A 23,353-nucleotide genomic window follows, 5' to 3' on the forward strand; every position below is an offset into this window, starting at 1 on the left:
AGGGACAAAAAAAATTTATAACAATTTTATTTCTATTTGATTATCACTTAAATGGGTGCATTCAAGGCATACTGCAACTGGCTTTGTAGCCAATTTAGAAAGACCCTACTGAATATCAGATCCAAAGAAGAAAAGTAAATAAATGTGCGAGAATAAGCAAACACTTGCGAAAATGGATAAAACAATACAATATGTAGCAACAAATTTTAGCATGGGAAAGGTTTCGAATGCAAACGAATATGTGTACGCATGCGTTTAGTATCCACAACAGTTTGTAGCCATTCTGTGATTTTCGCAATCACAGTATATCCATAACTTTAAGCCTAGGGCTATTCCGTTTTCTTCTCTCATCATGCTCCTCGAAATCATATATTGGCAAGGCCTGAAGTTGGCCTATGTAAGGTTTTGGATATTGGAAGTGGTAGTCAAATACTACTTCATCCCTTGTTGCCCAGAAGAGTTGGTTACTTTGATAGGCCCTAGGCCTATTGTTTATGCCTTATAAATGCCTGGCTACTACTAAGCTAGGCCTAGGCTACATGAAAAAAAAGTGGAAGCATTTAGTTCAGGCTATTGTGACAGAGTAGCAAAGCACCAATGTTTCAATACCCCAAACTGAGATGCATCCAATCGTAATTTAGATACATATATTTTTTAAACTTTATCGTAAAATGTAAAAAAAAAAAAAATGAAGATTCTACTATAAATCCAAAAAGAACAAAATGATAAATAATAAGCGACTGGTAAATGAAATTAAAGGGATTGAATGCAATGAAGCTATCATTAATATTGTGGTTAAATGAAAACCATTACTTTAGGGGTTTACTTAACACTCTGCAATCAAATTCCAATGTAAATGGATGTACTGTATGTAAATAATTCATAAGGAGACTATTGATGCATACAGTTACCACTAGACATTTTAAATCCAAAGCTGGATGGACGGTTGGCTTGGATTTATTTTGTGTAAGCACCACGGTAATTCGCAAAAGTCTAAGGAAAAAGTGGGGTCCTTCTGGTGGTGAATTGGTAGTACACTGGAAGACAATCTCGTACTCTTTGCCAAATAGTGTACTGCATTCTTTCATGTGCAAATGAGCCATAATACACACAGGACCAATAGCTTAAATGTCTCAATCAAAAGATGGTGTGCTATCGTAACTTGCATATCAGCCCTCCAGCTTAAACACAAAGAGAGCAGCACTGGCAATTGAACCAGGGACCTAGAGATCTGGTGCTTACACAGTGCCTACCACCAGTTTAGCCGACTGATTTCTGCCTCGGAATAAATAAATGAAAATTGTTGAAATACCTTCCACAATGGATGACAACTGACACCAAGTCATACAGCTTGTGAGGGCAGTCTGCATCATCTGACTGAAAGTGGAAAGTTAATTTGAAGTTATTTGTTATTTATATAGCACCTATTCCTTTAGGTTACAAAGTGTTTTGTTGCCTCTGGTCATTGGGTCCACTTGCTCAAGTGTTGCTGACATATTGGCGCAGAAGCGGGCAACCAATCAGGACCCATATTACTCCTGGGTCGAGAGAAGCAACACAGGTAAAGCACCTTGCCCAAGGACACAATAAAAATACACAGCGAGGAATTGAAACCCTGACCACAAGGTTAGGAAACCAAACCGTTCCTGCTGTGCCAAACCGCTTCTACATCTTGATGAATGTTCCAAAGACATTCACCTCAGTAAAATTAAAGGGTGAGGTCACAGTTTCTGTTCTAATACTTTCTTTTAAACAGTGTAGTTACTAATCTAATTTCATTCTGACAGGAGAGGTGATGATAGTGGTAGTGGTGACAATGATGATGAGAGTAGTGGTGACACTGATTAAATGATAGGTAGTGGTGGTGACAATGATGATGAGGATGACAGTAGTGGTGACACTGATGAAATGATAGGTAGTGATGGTGACAATGATGATGAGGATGACAGTAGTGGTGACAAGGATAGTGGTATTGACAATGGTGATGAGGATGATAGTGGTGGTGACAGTAATAATTGTGATGAAAATGATGAGTGACGGTGAACGTCGATGATAAATTAGTGGTGGCGACAATGATGATGCAGATGAGAATGGTGGTGACAATGGTGTGGATGATAATGATGAGAAAAGCATATATGTGTATTTCAATTGGCAGACTATTCCAAATGAATTTGCAGTAAAGTGTTACACAGTGCAAAAATAATATTATTAATAATGGTTGACTTATAAAAAGCACATACAGTTGAGATCTCTAAATCTATCATAACATAAATATAAAGACAAAATTGGACCAAAGACATGCTAAATCCTAATCCCTAAACCAAGCATGGTTGTGGTCGTCAACTCCAAGTATTATACAGAAGGTTGAATACTTTTATCTTTAATTGGATAGATTTATAGTAAACATTTTTACTCTCTGAACTGTGATAAATGATTAATCACATACAGTAGTTCATTAAACATGCTGTCCCATTCCAAACTCCCCTCATAATTTCAAAAGGAAAAAGTGATTCCAGTAAGATTGATAAAAAGATAAAAGCAAAAACAAAAAGAAACAAGTTTCCTTCTCTCCTTTATAAACGACATGAGATAAGCTTAGTGCGTCGATGATAAAGAGAGCTACAAATGGAAAGACATGTTGAAACAACTACTGTATTTTATCAATCATTTATCACAGTTCATATAGAGTACCACAGTCGTGTCTTCACAACACCAGGTGGCGCCCTCTGGACATTGGTTGCCGTTCAATTACACCTGAACAACTTTATAATCTTAATGGTTTAGAATAGGCTTTCTGGAATAGGCTTATCAAAATATACTAAAAACACAAAGAGCTCGCATTATATTAGTTATAGAACACACATTTAATCATTTAAACCTCTTCAAATGCAGTGCTAAAATCTGTGGTAATTTCTTAATCTGCATCCTAACATAATACAACAATATAGTCATTAATAATCAGTATTATTTGATCATCAAATTATTTGTTTATCCTACTTCATGCATTAATAAATTTAGTGCATAACCTGTTTGACCATATTCTTTGACCCACAATGTTTACAATGTGTTATTTTCATGTTCAATTCTGCTTTGAACAGCACAACATGCTTATCATGATTACAGTACAGTCATTAATGCTCAATATCCATCAAGAAATATGTTCAGCAAAATACCAATCATTAATTTAGTGCATGACTTGTTTGACCATATTCTTTGACCCACAATGTTTACAATGTGTTGTTTAAATCTGCTTTGACCAGCACAAAATGCTGATCATGATTACAGTATAATAATTAATGTTCAATATCAAGAAATAATGCTCAACAAAGTACCAATCATTAACAAGCAAGCAATCAATTCCATAATTAGTAAATAATTAAGTTGGAATTATTCATGGTACATAGGTCAATAAGTGCAGAGGACTAAGATCTTAACATTTAAGACTATTACTATCAGTTGTTTGTTCAGAATCCTTTAATGGTTGTTGGTAAAAATGATCTATTAATAGATTTAAGAAGATTCTTCACCTTGCACACTCCACTGATTTTAGTAATCATGTGTGAAGCAATCTGAATCAAATAACATAGCAGAGCAGATTCCTTCCTTGATATAATATAATATGCTGAGCCATAATACTTGAAAGAATATCTAATAATACGATTGCTTACTTTGTATTTAAGTAGCTTATTCACTATTATTATTATTAAAATTAAAATAACAAACTTTCCTCGTCAATTAATGATCTTTAAAAAACTAAGTACGCGAAACAAGGAATAAAAAAAGTCTCCCCTTACTATGTTTGTGCATCTTTCTTCTAATTATTACCTTTTTTGTGCTTCTTGCTTACTACAGCAGGTCTCACAATAATACTTATATTCACAACATAATGTTTCTGTATTACTAAACACCCTGTTTAAAAAAAAAATAAAAAGCTTTTGTTAGTGATACACTGAACTTTATAATAAACAACAATACTAAATATAAATCATTAGAAGCAAGTTTTATATAGCCTACCTCCTGTAGCTAATTGACAGATAACAAAAATTTCCTATAAAATGTACTTAAATTTGCAAGATCATGGATAGTGGCCCAGGACTAATAAACAGGAATACAGTATTGGCAGGTTGACCCACAGGGCTGATGAACAGGAATACAGTATTGGTAGGGTTAGTGTTAAGATCATGGATGGTGACCGAGGGCTGATGAACAGAAATACAGTATTGGTAGGGTTAGTGTTAAGATCATGGATAGTGACCTAGGGCTGATGAACAGGAAACCAGTATTGGTAGAGTAATTGTTAAGATCATGGATAGTGACCCACAGGGTTGATAAACAGAAATACAGTATGGATACAGTAGATTAATGGCTGAGATACAACATTTCAATCACATGGGACCAAATCATGCCAAATTAATTGAATTTTCTCCACCTAAAATAACTTAACTCCTTAAGCAGCATGAGACATTCGATACCAAAGAAATAATGTATGTATGGATGGAAAGTCACTTTAGGCACAACTAATGATTTATTCAACACATTCATAATGTGTATAGAGAATGTCTTTTTATTGGAAACAAATCAACTTTAATTCTATCAATTACATATCAGGCAAAAATAATCTAGCACTTAAAAATGAATTGATGTAAACCTCTTGTACTTGGCGATATGGATTATTCATTTGAGAATTTGCCTTTCAATTTTGAAAGCCTCTTTTTGAAATTGTTCCTATTTTATCGGTATGGCCAGACCTTTTTTATACCTTGTTGTGTGAAATTATTATTTTTTTATACACCTGTCTTATTTTTGGAGATTTCAAGGCAACAGTGGCGTAATAAAAATAAGGAAAAACTTTTTTTTCTAAAATTTTCCGTGGCAGCAATTATGATAATTCGCTAAAAATAAAATATAATTTTTATTCCAAATTATCATTATTGGCGGACGATGGGTTCACTAAACAAGGTATAAACAATTTCTTGCCTAATGAGAAAGCTCTGTCTCTTATACACATCTAGATGTGTATAAGAGACAGGTGTTACACAGTGCAAAAATAATATTATTAATAATGGTTGACTTATAAAAAGCACATACAGTTGAGATCTCTAAATCTATCATAACATAAATATAAAGACAAAATTGGACCAAAGACATGCTAAATCCTAATCCCTAAACCAAGCATGGTTGTGGTCGTCAACTCCAAGTATTATACAGAAGGTTGAATACTTTTATCTTTAATTGGATAGATTTATAGTAAACATTTTTACTCTCTGAACTGTGATAAATGATTAATCACATACAGTAGTTCATTAAACATGCTGTCCCATTCCAAACTCCCCTCATAATTTCAAAAGGAAAAAGTGATTCCAGTAAGATTGATAAAAAGATAAAAGCAAAAACAAAAAGAAACAAGTTTCCTTCTCTCCTTTATAAACGACATGAGATAAGCTTAGTGCGTCGATGATAAAGAGAGCTACAAATGGAAAGACATGTTGAAACAACTACTGTATTTTATCAATCATTTATCACAGTTCATATAGAGTACCACAGTCGTGTCTTCACAACACCAGGTGGCGCCCTCTGGACATTGGTTGCCGTTCAATTACACCTGAACAACTTTATAATCTTAATGGTTTAGAATAGGCTTTCTGGAATAGGCTTATCAAAATATACTAAAAACACAAAGAGCTCGCATTATATTAGTTATAGAACACACATTTAATCAATTAACATTTACATTTAATAATTACGTTAGAAATTGGGATCAATGGTTTGTCAGTGGAGGAAATGGTATCGGTTGAATGAATTGTGTGTCGCCGATAGTAACAGAGTAGTATCACATGGTATTGTGACGCAACACTGTAGTACTCTATAGTAAAAAATGTTACTATAAATCTATCCAGTTAATTATAGGATTAGATGAGCGAACATGACACAAAATGAGTTAATATTAATCCCACCACTTACTGTGTTCATCAGTCGTAGTTCCAGTGGGAATACCACTCTGTATGAAAGCTTGGTGAACCGATGCAATTGCTCCATATATTTAAACCTCTTCAAATGCAGTGCTAAAATCTGTGGTAATTTCTTAATCTGCATCCTAACATAATACAACAATATAGTCATTAATAATCAGTATTATTTGATCATCAAATTATTTGTTTATCCTACTCCATGCATTAATAAATTTAGTGCACGACCTGTTTGACCATATTCTTTGACCCACAATGTTTACGATGTATTATTTTCATGTTTAAGTCTGCTTTGACCAGCACAACATGCTTATCATGATTACAGTACAGTATAATCATTAATGCTCAATATCTATCAAGAAATATGCTCAACAAAATACCAATCATTAATTTAGTGCATGACTTGTTTGACCATATTCTTTGACCCACAATGTTTACAATGTGTTGTTTAAATCTGCTTTGACCAGCACAAAATGCTGATCATGATTACAGTATAATAATTAATGTTCAATATCAAGAAATAATGCTCAACAAAGTACCAATCATTAACAAGCAAGCAATCAATTCCATAATTAGTAAATAATTAAGTTGGAATTATTCATGGTACATAGGTCAATAAGTGCAGAGGACTAAGATCTTAACATTTAAGACTATTACTATCAGTTGTTTGTTCAGAATCCTTTAATGGTTGTTGGTAAAAATGATCTATTAATAGATTTAAGAAGATTCTTCACCTTGCACACTCCACTGATTTTAGTAATCATGTGTGAAATATTAAAAGAGGAAGCAATCTGAATCAAATAACATAACAGAGCAGATTCCTTCCTTGATATAATATAATATGCTGAGCCATAATACTTGAAAGAATATCCAATAATAGAATTGCTTACTTTGTATTTAAGTAGCTTATTCACTATTATTATTATTATTAAAATTAAAATAAACAAACTTTCCTCGTCAATTAATGATCTTTAAAAAAACTAAGTACGCGAAACAAGGAATAAAAAAAGTCTCCCAGGCTTACTATGTTTGTGCATCTTTCTTCTAATTATTACCTTTTTTGTGCTTCTTGCTTACTACAGCAGGTCTCACAATAATACTTATATTCACAACATAATGTTTCTGTATTACTAAACACCCTGTTTAAAAAAAAAAATAAAAAGCTTTTGTTAGTGATACACTGAACTTTATAATAAACAACAATACTAAATATAAATCATTAGAAGCAAGTTTTATATAGCCCACCTCCTGTAGCTAATTGACAGATAACAAAAATTTCCTATAAAATGTACTTAAATTTGCAAGATCACGGATAGTGGCCCAGGACTAATAAACAGGAATACAGTATTGGCAGGTTGACCCACAGGGCTGATGAACAGGAATACAGTATTGGTAGGGTTAGTGTTAAGATCATGGATAGTGACCTAGGGCTGATGAACAGGAAACCAGTATTGGTAGAGTTAATGTTAAGATCATGGATAGTGACCCACAGGGTTGATAAACAGAAATACAGTATGGATACAGTAGATTAATGGCTAAGATACAACATTTCAATCACATGGGACCAAATCATGCCAAATTAATTGAATTTTCTCCACCTAAAATAACTTAACTCCTTAAGCAGCATGAGACATTCGATACCAAAGAAATAATGTATGTATGGATGGAAAGTCACTTTAGGCACAACTAATGATTTATTCAACACATTCATAATGTGTATAGAGAATGTTGTTTTTATTGGAAACAAATCAACTTTAATGGCTATCAATTACATATCAGGCAAAAATAATCTAGCACTTAAAAATGAATTGATGTAAACCTCTTGTACTTGGCGATATGGATTATTCATTTGAGAATTTGCCTTTCAATTTTGAAAGCCTCTTTTTGAAATTGTTCCTATTTTATCGGTATGGCCAGACCTTTTTTATACCTTGTTGTGTGAAATTATTATTTTTTTTAAATCGTCTGAAAAAAAAAATTAAATAAAATTTTGTTTTCTTATTTAGCAATATTTCTGCCAAAAACATCCAGATAGGGGAGAAAATAAAAATAAATTTTTATTGGTAAATGTAAAGAGTGTAGTAATAAGATCAATCAATCAATCAATCAATCATTTTTTATTTCCAATTCAAAGAATTTACAACAGATAAGTAGTAACATTGAAAATCAAAATCAAAGGAATTGGAAAAGGGCAAACATAACAAGAAGAACTTTAAGCATGTAGCCCAAATAATAATAAGAATAAGAATAATTTTTTTCTAAAATTTTCCGTGGCAGCAATTATGATAATTCGCTAAAAATAAAATATAATTTTTATTCCAAATTATCATTATTGGCGGACGATGGGTTCACTAAACAAGGTATAAAAAATTTCTTGCCTAATGAGAAAGCTAAAGCAATTTTAATAATTTCAACTTGCCTTAGACAGTGAGTAATGGATGTGTTTTGCTCAACGTCAACTGATAAATCCAAGAAGTCTTCATCTTTGCTGCTGACTCCTTCACAAGTAAGACATCTCGTCTCATTTGTTAATGTTCCCTGAAATATCTCATGAACCCATGTGGGATCTGTCTTACTTGGGTGATGGTTAATCAACATGCCATTTGTTTGTGGACCATTTGCTTTGTTCTTTCCACCTTGCTTTTCTTGTTTCTCAGCTGGAAAAACAATAGGTTAAGGAACATCCAACAGGTTTTAATTGATAACACTCATCCTTTTAAAAATTGCTTTAAAATAATTATTATAATACATAAATTAATTTTGAGGTTTTATATAATATAGGTTTTAAATTACAACATGTGTTCACATAGATACAGGATTCGAAATCTTGTGGGACAACTCCCTGTTCACATGCAACATACAGTTACCTACCAGTATGTGTTATTAATGAAAGTGAAATTTAAGTCTTTCTCAGAACTGTACTGTATGTGCTAGTTTCTCAAAACAACAATTATTTATAAAAAATGTTTGTCCCATGACTCTAGGTCATCTGCCAATACTCTTGGCCATTACACGACTTTATGTTACTCATGTTAATAAGGCAAGCTTTCTACTAGGATACATACCTTGTAGTAAGTCAGCTATCGTGTTAAGCAAATATATTAAAAATTCATGGGCATCCTGCTGCATGTAATTGTCGAACAGTTCTATTAAATGAAAAAAAAAGAAATGTTAAGCACGGTTTCAATAAAAATCGCTACACTCTATTGGCGACTACATACTTTGGTCAGTTGAAACAGGGAGCCATCCTGACTGTGTCGGGACTGGAGATGGACAATTGCTAGGAAAACATATATAAACAACAAATTTATAGAATGTAAAAATGAATGAATGAATAAATGAATGAAAGAATGAATGGATGAATGAATGAATTAATAAATAAATGAATGAATAAATGAATGAATGGATAAATAAGAGATGGCATGTTGAGTGCTAAAACAACTTGGATTAATATGTTGGAGGCTTTGTTTTTATATTAGCCTTCGTTCCTATAATATATTTACTTCATTTTTATTGTAATAGGTGCTGACTACTTGAATTCACTCAAACTTACTTTAATAAAAAATGTATTTGCCTGGCTTCAGAAAGTTTAACTACACTACAGTATATTTATTTTGTCAAGACAAAAATACCAATAGGTGCTGTAGGTAGTATAAACATAAATTTAGCTTGCAATATCAGGTCTTGAAGACCACCAGCCACAGCCAAAATAGGAAACAATTGTTTCCCTAATAAGGAAGAATAGGAGACCAACCAGGTCTTAAAATGGAAACCAAATGGTCATAAAAAGACAGTAACTATTGCATACCGGTACTCAAAATGGATACCTAACTCCTATCATTAAACGAAACAAACTAAAAGTGTTACAAAATAGAGCAGCTAAAATAATAACGTGAAAATCTAGACATGAATCTAGCTCACAAGCACTAAAACTTAAAAGACTTAAACTGGTTTAATTTGGAAAAAAAAAATTTAAAAAAAACAATATTACAGCGAAGCAGTAACAATGTACAAAATAATGAATAACTAAATATCCTACTTAAGAAACAGATTTAATGAATGTAGACAAATATGTAACACTAGGTTTGAAGACATTTTAAGTATTTATAAACCAAAAACAGAATATAAGATAAGAGTCTCTCCTATCATGGTACAAATATCTGGAATAGCTAAATGATATAAATCCAAATGCAATAACTGCCACTAACATAAATATTTGTAAAAGATTAATAAACAACCAACTAATATAAAACTAATGTCTAAAAATTATATTGTTACTTGAAGTATTAACACCTCTTTTTTCCAAAGTTTATGTTTTCATAAGTTTGTTTATAGTTTCTGAAGTAAATTTTTACTGTGAAGTTGTTTTTAAGATTACAGTACTAATATTTTTACTGTATTGTATATTTATTTGTATTATATCCCAACATGATAGCGTGTGTTTCGATACTTAAGAGTTTGAATTATACTTATTTGATGAAATTTACAATTAATGTGATTTCAAATTGTTCCTTTTTTGACTTATAAACTACTGTGTAAATATTTGTCTGTTTGCTTTAATGATTGTCACAATTGTTTTACTTTGAATAATTTGTAATTAAGTCAAAACGGTCTTGTGAAAAACACATTTTATATGACAAGTTTCTCTGTTTGTAAATAAAGTCATTATTATTATTATTATTATATTACGAAACAAGAACTTACATAATAATAATAATGGTAGACTTATAGCGCATAATGATGAGACCTCTATGCAATTCACATTATCAAATCAAATATAGTTATATATTTCCATATACAATTGAAGTAATAATAATAATAATTGAAGTAATAAAATACAATTGAAGTAATAAAGATGCAGATCATTACCGATTGTTGAATTAAACACCTATGGAACACAAACTCAGCTCCCCCTTGGAGTATTCCATACGTTGCAGCAGCTAATCAGCGCATCTGGCATTTTAGTGCATACATGGCTACATAGAGGGAGTGACACTCACCCAAGTACAGCGCATGAAATATGCTGTTTTTTGGTTTCATAAATTTCCTTTTTTCTGTCATATTTTTTCATCTTGTGGAGGGGTGCCATGAGCGTTTCCCTTTAAACTGATACCTGCGTTTTATATATTTTCATTACCAGGGACAGGTTTAGAGGGGGCCAGGCCAGCCACGAACCCCACCTTTTGGAAAGTAAAAAAAAAAAAAAAAGAAAGAGAGAAAAAAAAAATTGATCACATAAAATGCCTCAGAGAATATTTTTGGGCGTTTAGAAAACAAAAAAAATGTGGGGGCATGCCCATAAACCTCCTAGAGTAGTTTTGTTTCGGGCGGCCCACCTATTATACCCCCCTTTCGGACCCCCTTTCGGACATCTCTGGATACGCCCCTGATCTTAAATCTTACCATTTTCTTTTCTTAATTTGGCAACAAATTTCTTTGGGGCAATGACACCAACTTTCTTCTTACTGGTTGTGATGCTATTGTAGAGGTCTGATAAACAAGACAAGAGTGTCTCCTTCTTCTTGGGCTGTGCCTTATAACTAAGTACACGCTCACGGAATGGCTTACAGAAATACAGTGCTTGTAAAACCGAATTACAGTAACAGGTATTCCCAAACTGTGTGGAGAAAGCAAAATAATTTATTATCAATGATGGTGAATTAAATACTCCAACATAATTTGTTGTTTTTTAATAAAATTATTTTTGCTGTTTAATTATTTTCAAATTTTTAAAATTTTGTTGCTCCTTTGTGATAACCCTGCATGCTCTCTCGGTTTATTTTACATTCATTTTTACTAAAGAATGATTTGATGAACTGACTGAATCATCAAGAAGCCTGTTAATTTGCTTCCTTCAGATAGCTAATTTCCACTATTTATATTTTTTATAATTAATAATTGTAATACTATAAAAACTTTTATTCAATGCAGTAACAGAACTTTACAGTACAGTAATGAAAATTGGTTCACAGCAATAGTTCAATAATATTTAAAATATAAACATAGTAAAAAGAAATGAAAGTACAGCATTCCAATTGGTGCTAATTACAGATTTTAATATAAATACAATTCAATCAATCTAAAACATTATAATACAATAAGAATAGAATAATATTGAACATTTTTGTATCGCTCAACAAAGTTGTGGAATGAACTTCCACAGGAAACAACAACAAATTTCATGGACATGTCTATTATGTTTTTTAATTTTAATTCTTAATCACTTTTATTGTATATATGATATCTATTTATATATATATGTATGTTTTTTAATTACTTTTCTTTCAACCTTTGTATTTTATGTAACTGTACCACTTTGAAAAACAGTACACAAGTACTGAAAGTGCATGCAGTAGAAAGACAGAATAAATAAATAAATAAATAAATTACTTTTACATTTATTACTAAAATAATGTAATACTTACATTGACTAATCCAAAATAGTGTTCATTGGGTGGAAACTGGTCCGAACCAATCTCCTTCTCCAAAGCCGATGCATTGGCACCCTGCCAAATTAAAAGAAAAAAAAAAACTTTAAAAAACAAAACAAATTAATATAGCCCGGTTCTCACGAGAGCCCTAGTATCCGGATCGGGAGCTAACCGTTAGCGATAACCGTTAGCACCTGCGTGAGAACGCCTGATCGGTTAGCGCTAACCGTTAGCGGTATCCAGATACAGCTAATGGTTAGCAAGCGCTATCGGTTAGCAAGTTGAGGGCGTTTCTATCATCAACCAATCACACGTACGCTTTTACAATTTCCAGTTTCCTATTGGCCAGTGATTCGATCATCATATTGTTAGTATCCGGATCGAGATTTTCTCGCATGGATGCACGGCAGCTAACAGTTGGCAGGATCCGGATCCTGCTAACCGTTAGCTGCCGTGTGAGAACATAGCCTATGAGTATTATTACATTGCTATAAATTCTTGTTAAATTTGCATTAAGAAGTCCTGTACAAACATGAATGGCAACTTGAGGCTACATGTGAAAATTGTAGATGCATATTGATAATGGCTGAGACAATATAGTTGTCTCATATAAAATGGCAATAAAAATGGCTAAATAAATTTAATTCAAATACTGTAGTATTTCAGGTTTTTTGAAAATCTGTGAATTATTTTTATAGTACTTATTTTCAAAAAAGCATTAGAAATTGATGAAAGGCAGAAAAATCATTTTTTTTATTGAACTATTACTTTTTTCCTTTACATCAAACAGCAAGTACACTCGCCACTGACATAAACAAAATTTAATAATTTAATTAACTCAAAAAAAAAAAAATCCACATACTACAACTACAGTATACCTTAACCACCAAGCAATAGTTGATGAGCCATTTTGCAAATACTTTATTTGACTATCAAATATTGACAATCAGAGACCAGATGCAGTGAATTGTTCATTTCTCATTTCTTTTGGCTATTTACATTGCTTAGTGTGCTATATTTGCACTTGGTTAATAACATGAACTTAGCCAGCACTCTAAGCATTTATAATTGAACATAAAGGCAAGTAAATCTAATAAAAATTGTAATGTCTTGATTTAAATCCAATTTCTCATCTGGAATACAATGTATACAAGATGTCTGGAGAAATGAAAATGGTTACAATTACTGACCAACCGAAAAAAAAATTACCTGAACAACAGAACAAAACTTAATAGCAACCTACTATGTTCAATATTAGGTCGAGAGACCGAATTTGACATTATATTATTTTTATCTATTTCTTTTAAACCCTCAAAAACACATAAATCAGAGTTCATTTGAGAGATTGCAACAGGACACACATAATATACAAGCAGAAAATAATATTCAAATATGATATCTCAAATGCAACCAGTATCACATTGCATCCATTGTGTCTATGCCCTATATGGCCTTTTTAATAAAGTATCCAAGTGGGGATTCCATTATCATTAAATGTGCGGTTTTGTTTACTGCAGTGACATTTTAGTAAACTTTCTAGGATAGGTCTTAAATTCATTTATATCTTTAGCTCATGAATCATCAAATTCCATCATACAGGGTTAACTGCCTGGGTTCCAGGCCTTAATTTGTGATACTCACCTTTTATTGGACTTATTGCGCGCCATACCTCATTTATTTGGCGTCCCATACTTAATTTCTTTTTTTTTTTTCGGATTAGGGCCTGGGCAAACGCTGCCAGATTATTCATGCGTATAATTTAACGCATCAAATTTGATGTGTGATATATGCATGACTGACTTTGTAAGTCATGTGATTAGTTTACTTCTTGCATACTAATTAATCTTTGTAATTTTCAAATTGAAGATGTGTGATATCTCGATGGCTAAGCTAGGCAGATGCCTTTTGCGTACCTACTTGAATTAATTTTGCCAGTAAATTAGTTCTTGGCCTGCTGAACAATGTTATGGACTGATAACCGTTGTAGTAACTTACAGATTATATAACCCTGCTCACCGCTGAACTACACAGATTTAGGCCTAGAGTACTGTAGTACATTATTAAACAGGTACTGTATTATTGAGTACGAACTTAAAAGTAGGCCCACCTGGCCTCTTTCTACTACTAATACTACTAGTATTAGACTCTAGAGGCCTAGTACATTGTAATATGGGCCATCTAGCTTAAGCTTAATTTGTCTTTACCATTGCCTACTCGTCCTAGAATCTATTCAATATATTTTAGTTCCGTTTTATCAGGGAGACTATTTTTTAACCATGCATAACTAGTTGACGTGAGACGTGACTCAACATCTGTACATTCATCATTCATTCATTCATTTAGTTTATTGTTTAATTTTAAAAAGGAAAAGCTGAGCGGAAACTATTCATTGCATTTTTATAAATTAATTAAATAAATAAAAACAAAAATTGTACACACAGTAATAAAGAAAAATAAAATATGACATTCAAATACATTAAAATGTGAAAGAAGAATTTAGATTTAAAATTTATATTTACATATAATGACCTTCCAAATGTTTAACTCTGGAAGAAGATAATAAATGTTCGTAGCTTTGAAAATGCATAGAGATTGGTTGAAATAATTTATTTTGGTCCGCCCATTTATCCAAATATGAAATACTGCATAAAATTAACTTACTCGTTGGTGGCGCTGTCCAGAATGAGAAAAAATAATAAGGGACTTGTGGCAAGTCTAGGTTAACTGCTAGAGATGACAAAATCACAAAAATGGCTCTACTAAAAACATCTACAGTAACCAGAGAAGAAGGTTGAGGTAAAAATCGAGGGTACAGTATCCTTCAGCAATCACTCAAAATCATTTTATTGTCATCAATACAAGGTACAATTATAAAATTTTCCATCTTTACTACAAATCAAGTCTAGTAAAAAAATTAATTAATTATATTAAATAGCACAAATCACAGGAGTCATTCCCGATTTCTGGGAAACTCCCTTGAATCACCCACACTGATGCATGTACAGGATGAAAGCATTCTGAACCTAGTTCAGAATGAAAGCATTTCCTCCACTCATTTCCTAGTACTTTTAGTAAGGAACCAGGCCCATAACCATGGAAAAGGGCATGTTTAAGCTTAGGCTGAATCCCCATTTTTTAACATTTTAGTTGTGTAGTGGTATTTAATCATAACTTTTTTTATTTAAGGAACACTTCTGAGTTAAACTTGGCCTATTATAAGAAAACCCCTTCACATGAACCTGGTTATGGGCCTGGAACTACAGTATGAGATTTGATTAAAATGGATACATTCCGAGTTAATAGAATTAACCTATTTAATAATAATATACCCAAATTTATCTATATAGCGCCAATTCTAATTTGAATGATCAAGGGGGACACTGAGCATTATTACCCACTGGACCATACAATGGCAAACAAGCACAAAGTGCAACCTTCTCTGCTCCCTTGGAGTATACCAAGTTATGTGCTACTTGTTTAGCGCACGAAACTAGTACATACAATGCCACATCCTACCAGGTATCTATTCATACTCCTGACTGGGTGGAGAGAGACAAAGTAGATAAAGTGCCTTGCCCAAGGACACAAGTGACTTTCAATCCCCTGACCTCAAGGCTGAGTGTCCAAGCCACAACTGATTTACTACAAGCAGGCTTTGATATCAGTGTTCAATCACCAGTTGAGTATGCATACTAAGCAAACTATTTGACAGACTATGAAAACAGAATCAACATTTAGGTATTGATGATGTATAAGGGAATGTAAATTAAGAAATTATTCATTAATTGTGTGGTAAATTGCTAATCAAGCAACAAATGTTTGATACATGTATTTTTCTTTTTGCATAATCTATTACATACCTAGATAATGACATTATCAAGATTATTATCAAGCCCTGACCTACATAACGAGAAATTGCATAGCAAAAGCTATAAACCCTGGAAATTTAATGGACATGTTTTTCCCCAATTTGACTTTTACTGTATACATTTAATCTCCCAATCTTCATTTCTATTTTCCTCTTTCGTTCTTTGATCCAGATTAGCATTAACGCAGTCTGTGACTCATGTGACTAACAACATACTCCATACTGATCCATGTTTTTAACATTTCTATCTGTCAACATAAAGGAGACAAGCTTCATTTCACAATATCCTATAGAAAGTGCTGCCATGGAATGAAAAGTACACATCCTGAGCTCTCTAGCCTAATATTGAGTGTATCATCAACATTAGATGCCCATGACAACCAATGGGATGTATGCATTTCACATACCCACATGGTGCTGTTGCTTTAATAAAATGACCTACTATATAGAGGTCACTTCAAAAATCTAGTAAGATTAATGTCTTTCAAGGACTCGCTATTTTAATAATGTTTTAAATACAGCACTACAACAAATTTTTTATTGCCCTGGAGGAGATGAATGCTTATTTCCTGTGACTTCATTTTGGACTAAAATTCTATTAGAACCAATAAGTTAACTTATTTTAATTCTTTAATCCACATATATGGAGTAAAGAATTAACATTAAAACTGTGAATGCAGATGTCTATAACTTTGAAGGAAATTTAGCAAATAAAATAAGATTTTAATTTAAAATGGGTCCTAAATGTGATATCACACATTGTTAAGTTTATTGAATTACCAACACACTGTATGTGGACATTTATCCTTGATGGCATCAGTAGATAATAACATGAACTTGAATTGGAATCTTTTTATTGGTTGACCTGCCACTTGACTGGGTAGCCTCCAAAAGTTTAATCCCATAGGGCACAGTTTTCCAGAGTTAATAATCAAAGCTTATCATTAGTTTGACATCCAGTCCCTCTTTAAAATAACAGGATGAGGACCTTTCTGCCAAATCAGGAAAGAACACTGATTCATCACTATTTTCTACACACAGGTCACAGCTCATGGAATGCTAAGGAAGTGTTCAAATATAAAAGAAAATGATGAGAGTTTTCTTTATCAATCAATAAACTATTTCTTCATTATGGTTCAATATACATTTTGTGTATCTCCTGTGGTTGTAGCGGTTGTAATATGATGACGCTATACCTCATTTGCATATTCACCACCTGTGTGTTGGTATATTGTGTGTTGCAATAAGGTTTGCTCTCTGAACGATAACACATCAGGGAAATAGCACTCAGAATGACAATGATACCTATGCAGAGATGTACAATGTAATCTTGTACAAAACAATTTTCTTAATGATGCTTTAACCTCGAAAACATCAGTAATTAAGGAAGGTGTAACTTTTGCTAAAATCACTATTTTTAGGCCTAGGGAATGGAAGTTGTAGATTTGAGTCCACTGCCCGCATGCCTAAAAACCTACCACACAAAAATTTTCATTATTTTGAAAATTTGTTACTTTGAAAAAAAATACTTCGTTTTTTACCACAGACTTTCTAAGTTGTACATACAACAGAAAAACAATATCCTAGGCCCTATTCCATCACATCTGATCACTTGTCGCGAACACTGCGAAAGCAGGGAATCACATCAATATCGCCGATTGCTGCTAAGGTCATTTACTGGTCAAATCAAACTGACTAAACAAATCTTGAGCGGCTCTTGATTATAAGATATAGCGCCACCATGCAGATGGAGAAAAAGAGCTGTCATGGACGTTCCACTACATCGCGAACTGCTTTATCTTCTTCTATTTATTATCTATGTTTCTATTCAAGAGTAGTTTACAATAAAGGCCAAACTATAAATAACTTTTCTAAAATTACACATAATCCAAAAAGATGTGTCTTAGTAACTTAGTTTACATTTATGACTGATATTATTATTGTAGGTCTAGGGCCCTAGGCCAACCTTTTAAGTATGCATTTGTTTCATATTACTCGTGAATTGTGAATAACATAATTTGCTGATGCCGCGGCTTGCGTACAGCATTATTTATAAAAAATAATAAATAATGAAATGTGTTTTCAATATTTTTTTGATGCAAATCTGCAACAACTTCCATTCCCGTGGCCTTAATTAATAAAAAAAAATTACTTTCGACATTATCCACAATTCTGTCAAAATTGTGAATAATATACAGTACAGAATATACAATATATATATATATATTAAATCTAGTACTGTAGTAGTACACTTTTTTTTTTTTTTATAAGAACACATTTTATAAGAACACTGAGGCTGAAATTGCTTAAAAATTAAGAACAAAATAGGAACAAATTGAGGTTGAGGAAAATTTCAAATGAGGTTTATATTTTAAAAAACCAAAATATTATATCTGTACATTTATGTTCAGTAGGTGTGACTGTAATACCCTCTATAATACAGTACAGTATGTGTACCTATCTTACATTTGGGGGCCATTTTTTGTGGGGTCACTTTCACCTACATTCCAGTACAGTGCATACCATAGGCCTACTGCCGTACAATTAAATAATTTTTTTTTTAAAAGGTGTGTAAACTAAGAACAAAATAAGAACATTTTGAGCCTGAAATTAGCCAAAAAATAAGAACACTGAGCCTGGGCAAAATTTTACTGGTTCTTATTTTAAAAAAAGAAAGCGTAAAATGGAAAAAAGGATTAAAATGCGAACATAGAGTATCTACCTAGGCTTTCTCATTACAAAATATGTGTACAAAACTAGGTTTAGGCCTTCTTTTTCATAAAAATAAAATGATGCAATATTAAATTACAGATAAAAAACGGAAAAACAACATCAAATACTTGTCGTCGTCCACTTTTAGTTTCAAACTGTCGCTTTGAATATCATAAATGGTGAAGCAGTATCATTATTTATAAAAGCAGCTACTCAATGTACTCCCAGGTGATAGCTAGCCTAGGCCTAGGCTAGACTAGGCCTAGGCTTAGGCAGGACAACAACCAGGGGAACTTCCCATCGGAACATTCCCATCCCCTTTTGGATCGAAGGCATCGTCCGTCTGATGAACATCGTTTGGCAATGTCTCAGCTCACGTATAATAATAAATAGTACATGTACCGTCTTCAAACAATGTTAACTTACCATATTTATAGTTCAGTATTCATTGGGCCAACTCACTGTAGTTGCTTGTCAAAATGCAAGTTTCACGGATAACGAACATTTACATTATTCAGGTCTTCCTATCTCTTTTTATTCCTCTAAAACAAGTTTGTGCGCTGAGGGTTTGGGAGTATTTTTACCTTTGCCAGGTGACTGTTTGCACGGTTCCGTGCGTATAACTTAGCCAATCAGCATCGAAATTTGTGATGAATTTATTCGCACGGTATCGTGCAAATAGTTTCTTCCTTGCCTTTTTGACCTTAGATTTATACATTTTTTAAAAATAAAGACATATTTTTGTGTTCAAATTTAAATAATTTTTAAATTTTAATACAATATTTTTAGCATGGATAAAATATATAGAATAATATATATATGATGTTTAAATATTTAAAGTACTCAATTATATACATAAAACATACAATTTTAATCACGTGTCCTGGGTCCTGTCTTTTCTGCCAAGCACACATTGCTGAGTTATTGGTATGAAATTTTGTAATAAAATATTGTCTTGATTTACATGTACTTAGATTAATATTTACTTATTTAACGCATCTCACACGTAAAATGATTAAATTATATCTATATTATATACAGTTTTATCAATTTAATAATGAATATAACATAAAATTACCAATAAACTCATGTTGACCAACAATTCTTTCTAGGCCTTAATTAAATAGAAAACTAGCGGGTACCGGGCCTAGCCCTACTTCTAGGTAAGCCGCCTGCGAAGCCACCTGTGAAGGTGGGCCTAGCACTAAAGTGTTGTTTTGATCAACAGAACTCTACTAGGCCTAAGTATTTGTGGCTATCTTGGAATGTAGATAGGAGGTCAAACGTAAATATAAATATATTTTTTGTACAATCAATGGGGTTTCTGCCTATTCTGTCTAAAATACAGTAAAAAAGTTTAAATAAAAAAGGGATGACCGGTCTTTCTCGACTTGGATCATTTCGGTTGTGCCTCATTTTGGTCATGCTTCATTTCAGTTGCAGAGTGTAAAGCGCCAATGTAGTTGCGAAAAAATATGCCCATAATATTTTATAAATAAATATGTGCGTCAGTCAGTTTATCATACATTTTTTATTTTCGGTTTGTTATGTTTTCATTATCAACATATTTATAAAAACAAACTCTTTATCATGTTTGTTTTTGTCATTAATGTTTTTTTTAAATTTTCATTTTAACAACATTTAAAAGCAAATATTGAATACTAAAACAAAATTTCAATCAATATTTACATTTACCATACATTTCCTAGTTTTTTGCATTTCCATTTACAGGCCTTGAAATTAATTCTATAAAAAAATTTAACGGCACTCCGTACAATTGACCTCCTTTAGGTTGAGTTGCGACTGAAATGTCTTGCATATAAACAGTGGCTGAGGTGCTACAGAATGATTGGCTACCTGACAGCCTAAAACAACACAAACAAAACTAGGGTAACCCACCTTGGGGTCTTATTTCAAATTTAACCATATTAGGAAAGTAGTGCCCCTAAAGCCTGTTTTCCCGTAGGCAAATTTTTACACAAATCGAAAGCATTGGTTCATGCACATTCACATTTCTATAGAGTGTCTCGCTTCAGCGAAATCAGTAGTTCAAACTATTTCTACTTTTTGCGAAGCAATCCTATACTTTCGATTAGCACAAATAAATTAGTAGAAAACAGGCTTTACGACTAGGCAAGTTCAGCATGTGTGGAAATGATCTTTTTTATAATCCGTTTACAGGTATTGATGTACAGTATTATTATTTCTTTACGCAGATCAGTGCATCAACTGACAATAAATCAAAATGGTAAAGACAAACACCACCGGCATCCGCCGGGGTACACGGTACATGTTTTCAAAGGGATACAAAGAACATGGAGTTGAGCATCTTAGCACATATATGACACTTTACAAGAGAGGAGACTATGTTGACATCAAGGTCAGTAAAAATTGTACAAAATGGCTTATTTTGTGTATTAAATGTTGTTTTCATTTGTAGTACAGTCAAACTTGCCCAACTCGAATAATTTCCAAGTCGTTCTTATTTTAAATGTCAAATTGTTTTGTTCCTATTAATTAATGATCTGTAAGTCAAATTCTATCCAAGTCAAATCAATTTTTCCAATGCTATTTTGGATTGAACTTAGGCAAGTTCAACTGTAGTATATATTTTGAATTTTATTTATTGAAGTACATGTATTTTTGTTAATACAATATATAAAATTGTGTTTTTTCACAGGGAAATGGTGCCTTCCAAAAGGGTATGCCCTACAAAGCATATCACGGCAAAACTGGTCGCATTTACAATGTCACACCTCATGCTGTTGGTATTGTAGTGAACAAGCAAATCAAGTTAGTTGTTTGTATATCCCATACTATAACATGCCTAAATAGATCCCTGTTATTTGATTGGTGGATTTTGTATCACACGACACTGGTGATTTACCCTATTTTGTCACTCATCATGTCAATTTATTTCCATCCATGCATTCACTTTTCATCCGTTTTTGCCTATTGCACGGTGCCTAGGATATGACATGACATGACTTGACACCCTAATACAATCTTTTGATTGGTAAAAAAGATGCTGGATTATTCTATCTAGAAAAGGTAGATTTTTCATAAAATTTAAATAATAAGAATCTCCATACAGAAAAAAGATTTGTTTCCATAAAATATCAAATGACAAAAATCTATTAAGTGTGTTATAAAACAAATAATAAATGTTTTGTATTCGCACAATGGAAAGAATATTTTCATGAGTTGAAAGATTGACTGTTCCATTCACCTCGTGAAAATATTCTTTCCATTGCGCTTATAAACATTCATTATTTGTATACTATGTATTACATTTTTCTTTCAACTCCACAAACTATAAGCCCCATAGTGAGACTGTGTGGAACATCTTGTGTGTTCTTGGCTTATGAGGGGAATGCACAGATTGTAAAGCTAGAAAATATAATATTTTATCAAGTACCAATTTGGTTTTGGTTTCAGGCATCGAATTATTCCAAAGAGAATCAATGTACGAATTGAACACATCAAGCCATCAAAGTGCAGGTCCGATTTCTTAAAACGAGTAGCAAAGAACGAGGAGTTGAAGAAGGCAGCAAAAGAGACTGGTGAAAGGCTGAACCTTAGGCGACAAGTACGTCCCAAATTATAGCTAACGTAGTTAAAGTTGTGGCAATTGAGTAGAGTTGAAAAGTAATAAATTGCTTTTATCATCATCGAGTTACCTGCCAATTGTCAGGCGAATGCAAGCATTTTATAAACTTCTTTAATGCTGTCACTAACTAATTTTTATCTGAAACCTGGTTTTTCTTGTTTCCTCCTCAGGCAAAGCAACCCAGACCTGGACATTTTGTCTCTGCCAAGGGAAACCAACCTCAAGATGTTGAGCCCATCCCATATGAGTTCATTGCTTAATTAGTCGCTTGAAACTTGTTAAAGAATTTAAAATGGACTGAAAATAAATATTGTCAAAGATGAAGTAAATGTGGTAGCATTTCATTCTGCTTGTTTTCAGTGTCTGCAAAGGCATAAGTAACTTTATTTTTATTGCTAATCCCTAATATTGTAGACTAAAGGCACAATGGGAGGGGGAAGATAAAAACTGTCCCTGTGATCCTGACCTTGTCTGGAGCCATCATTGAACTGCTTGGTTATAAAAAACTGATCTACCAAAACAATCTAGCCAGAGGGAAAACATATATTAAGGAACCCTTAGGCCCACAATAGACCTCTCTGCTAAGCCCGCCCCTTGGATGTTGATTCTAAGGTCCCAAAAAAAGATAGCGTAAAATGTACCTATACACATACGTTTTTGGACATGCATGTATTCTGGCACTACTGATTGGTCAGTTCAGTTTTAATTTGACACTCCACCAATTGTAAAAAATGCATAAAGCCAGGCACTTGCTGCGTTGTACGAC

General features: G+C 32.8%; 2 protein-coding genes and 1 long non-coding RNA gene across 3 annotated transcripts; 1 reads left to right on the forward strand and 2 right to left on the reverse strand.

Moving 5' to 3' along the window:
- Positions 1-1,245: 1,245 nt before the first annotated feature.
- LOC117111980 (ubiquitin carboxyl-terminal hydrolase 12-like) lies at positions 1,246-19,578 on the reverse strand. The gene is made up of 8 exons (XM_033255036.1): positions 19,404-19,578; positions 12,392-12,472; positions 11,370-11,583; positions 9,032-9,112; positions 8,386-8,623; positions 7,022-7,105; positions 5,962-6,094; positions 1,246-1,377 (listed from the first exon to the last, which is right to left on the reverse strand). Exons 1-8 carry the CDS (start codon positions 19,404-19,406, stop codon positions 1,261-1,263), a joined length of 951 nt encoding a protein of 316 aa, XP_033110927.1. The 5' UTR covers positions 19,407-19,578; the 3' UTR covers positions 1,246-1,260.
- LOC117111992 lies at positions 2,878-3,911 on the reverse strand. Its single transcript, XR_004445955.1, has 2 exons — positions 3,826-3,911; positions 2,878-2,926 (listed from the first exon to the last, which is right to left on the reverse strand). It is a non-coding gene; the product is annotated as an uncharacterized LOC117111992 (long non-coding RNA).
- Positions 19,579-19,855: 277 nt separating the features above from the next.
- LOC117112001 (60S ribosomal protein L21-like) lies at positions 19,856-22,916 on the forward strand. The gene is made up of 5 exons (XM_033255049.1): positions 19,856-19,904; positions 21,194-21,357; positions 21,658-21,770; positions 22,416-22,566; positions 22,758-22,916. Exons 2-5 carry the CDS (start codon positions 21,223-21,225, stop codon positions 22,845-22,847), a joined length of 489 nt encoding a protein of 162 aa, XP_033110940.1. The 5' UTR covers positions 19,856-19,904; positions 21,194-21,222; the 3' UTR covers positions 22,848-22,916.
- Positions 22,917-23,353: the final 437 nt, after the last annotated feature.

Source organism: Anneissia japonica, unplaced genomic scaffold (genome assembly GCF_011630105.1).
Source record: "Anneissia japonica isolate Jap-2015-1 unplaced genomic scaffold, ASM1163010v1 scaffold288117_len521816_cov214, whole genome shotgun sequence".
Lineage (NCBI taxonomy): Eukaryota > Metazoa > Echinodermata > Crinoidea > Comatulida > Comatulidae > Anneissia > Anneissia japonica.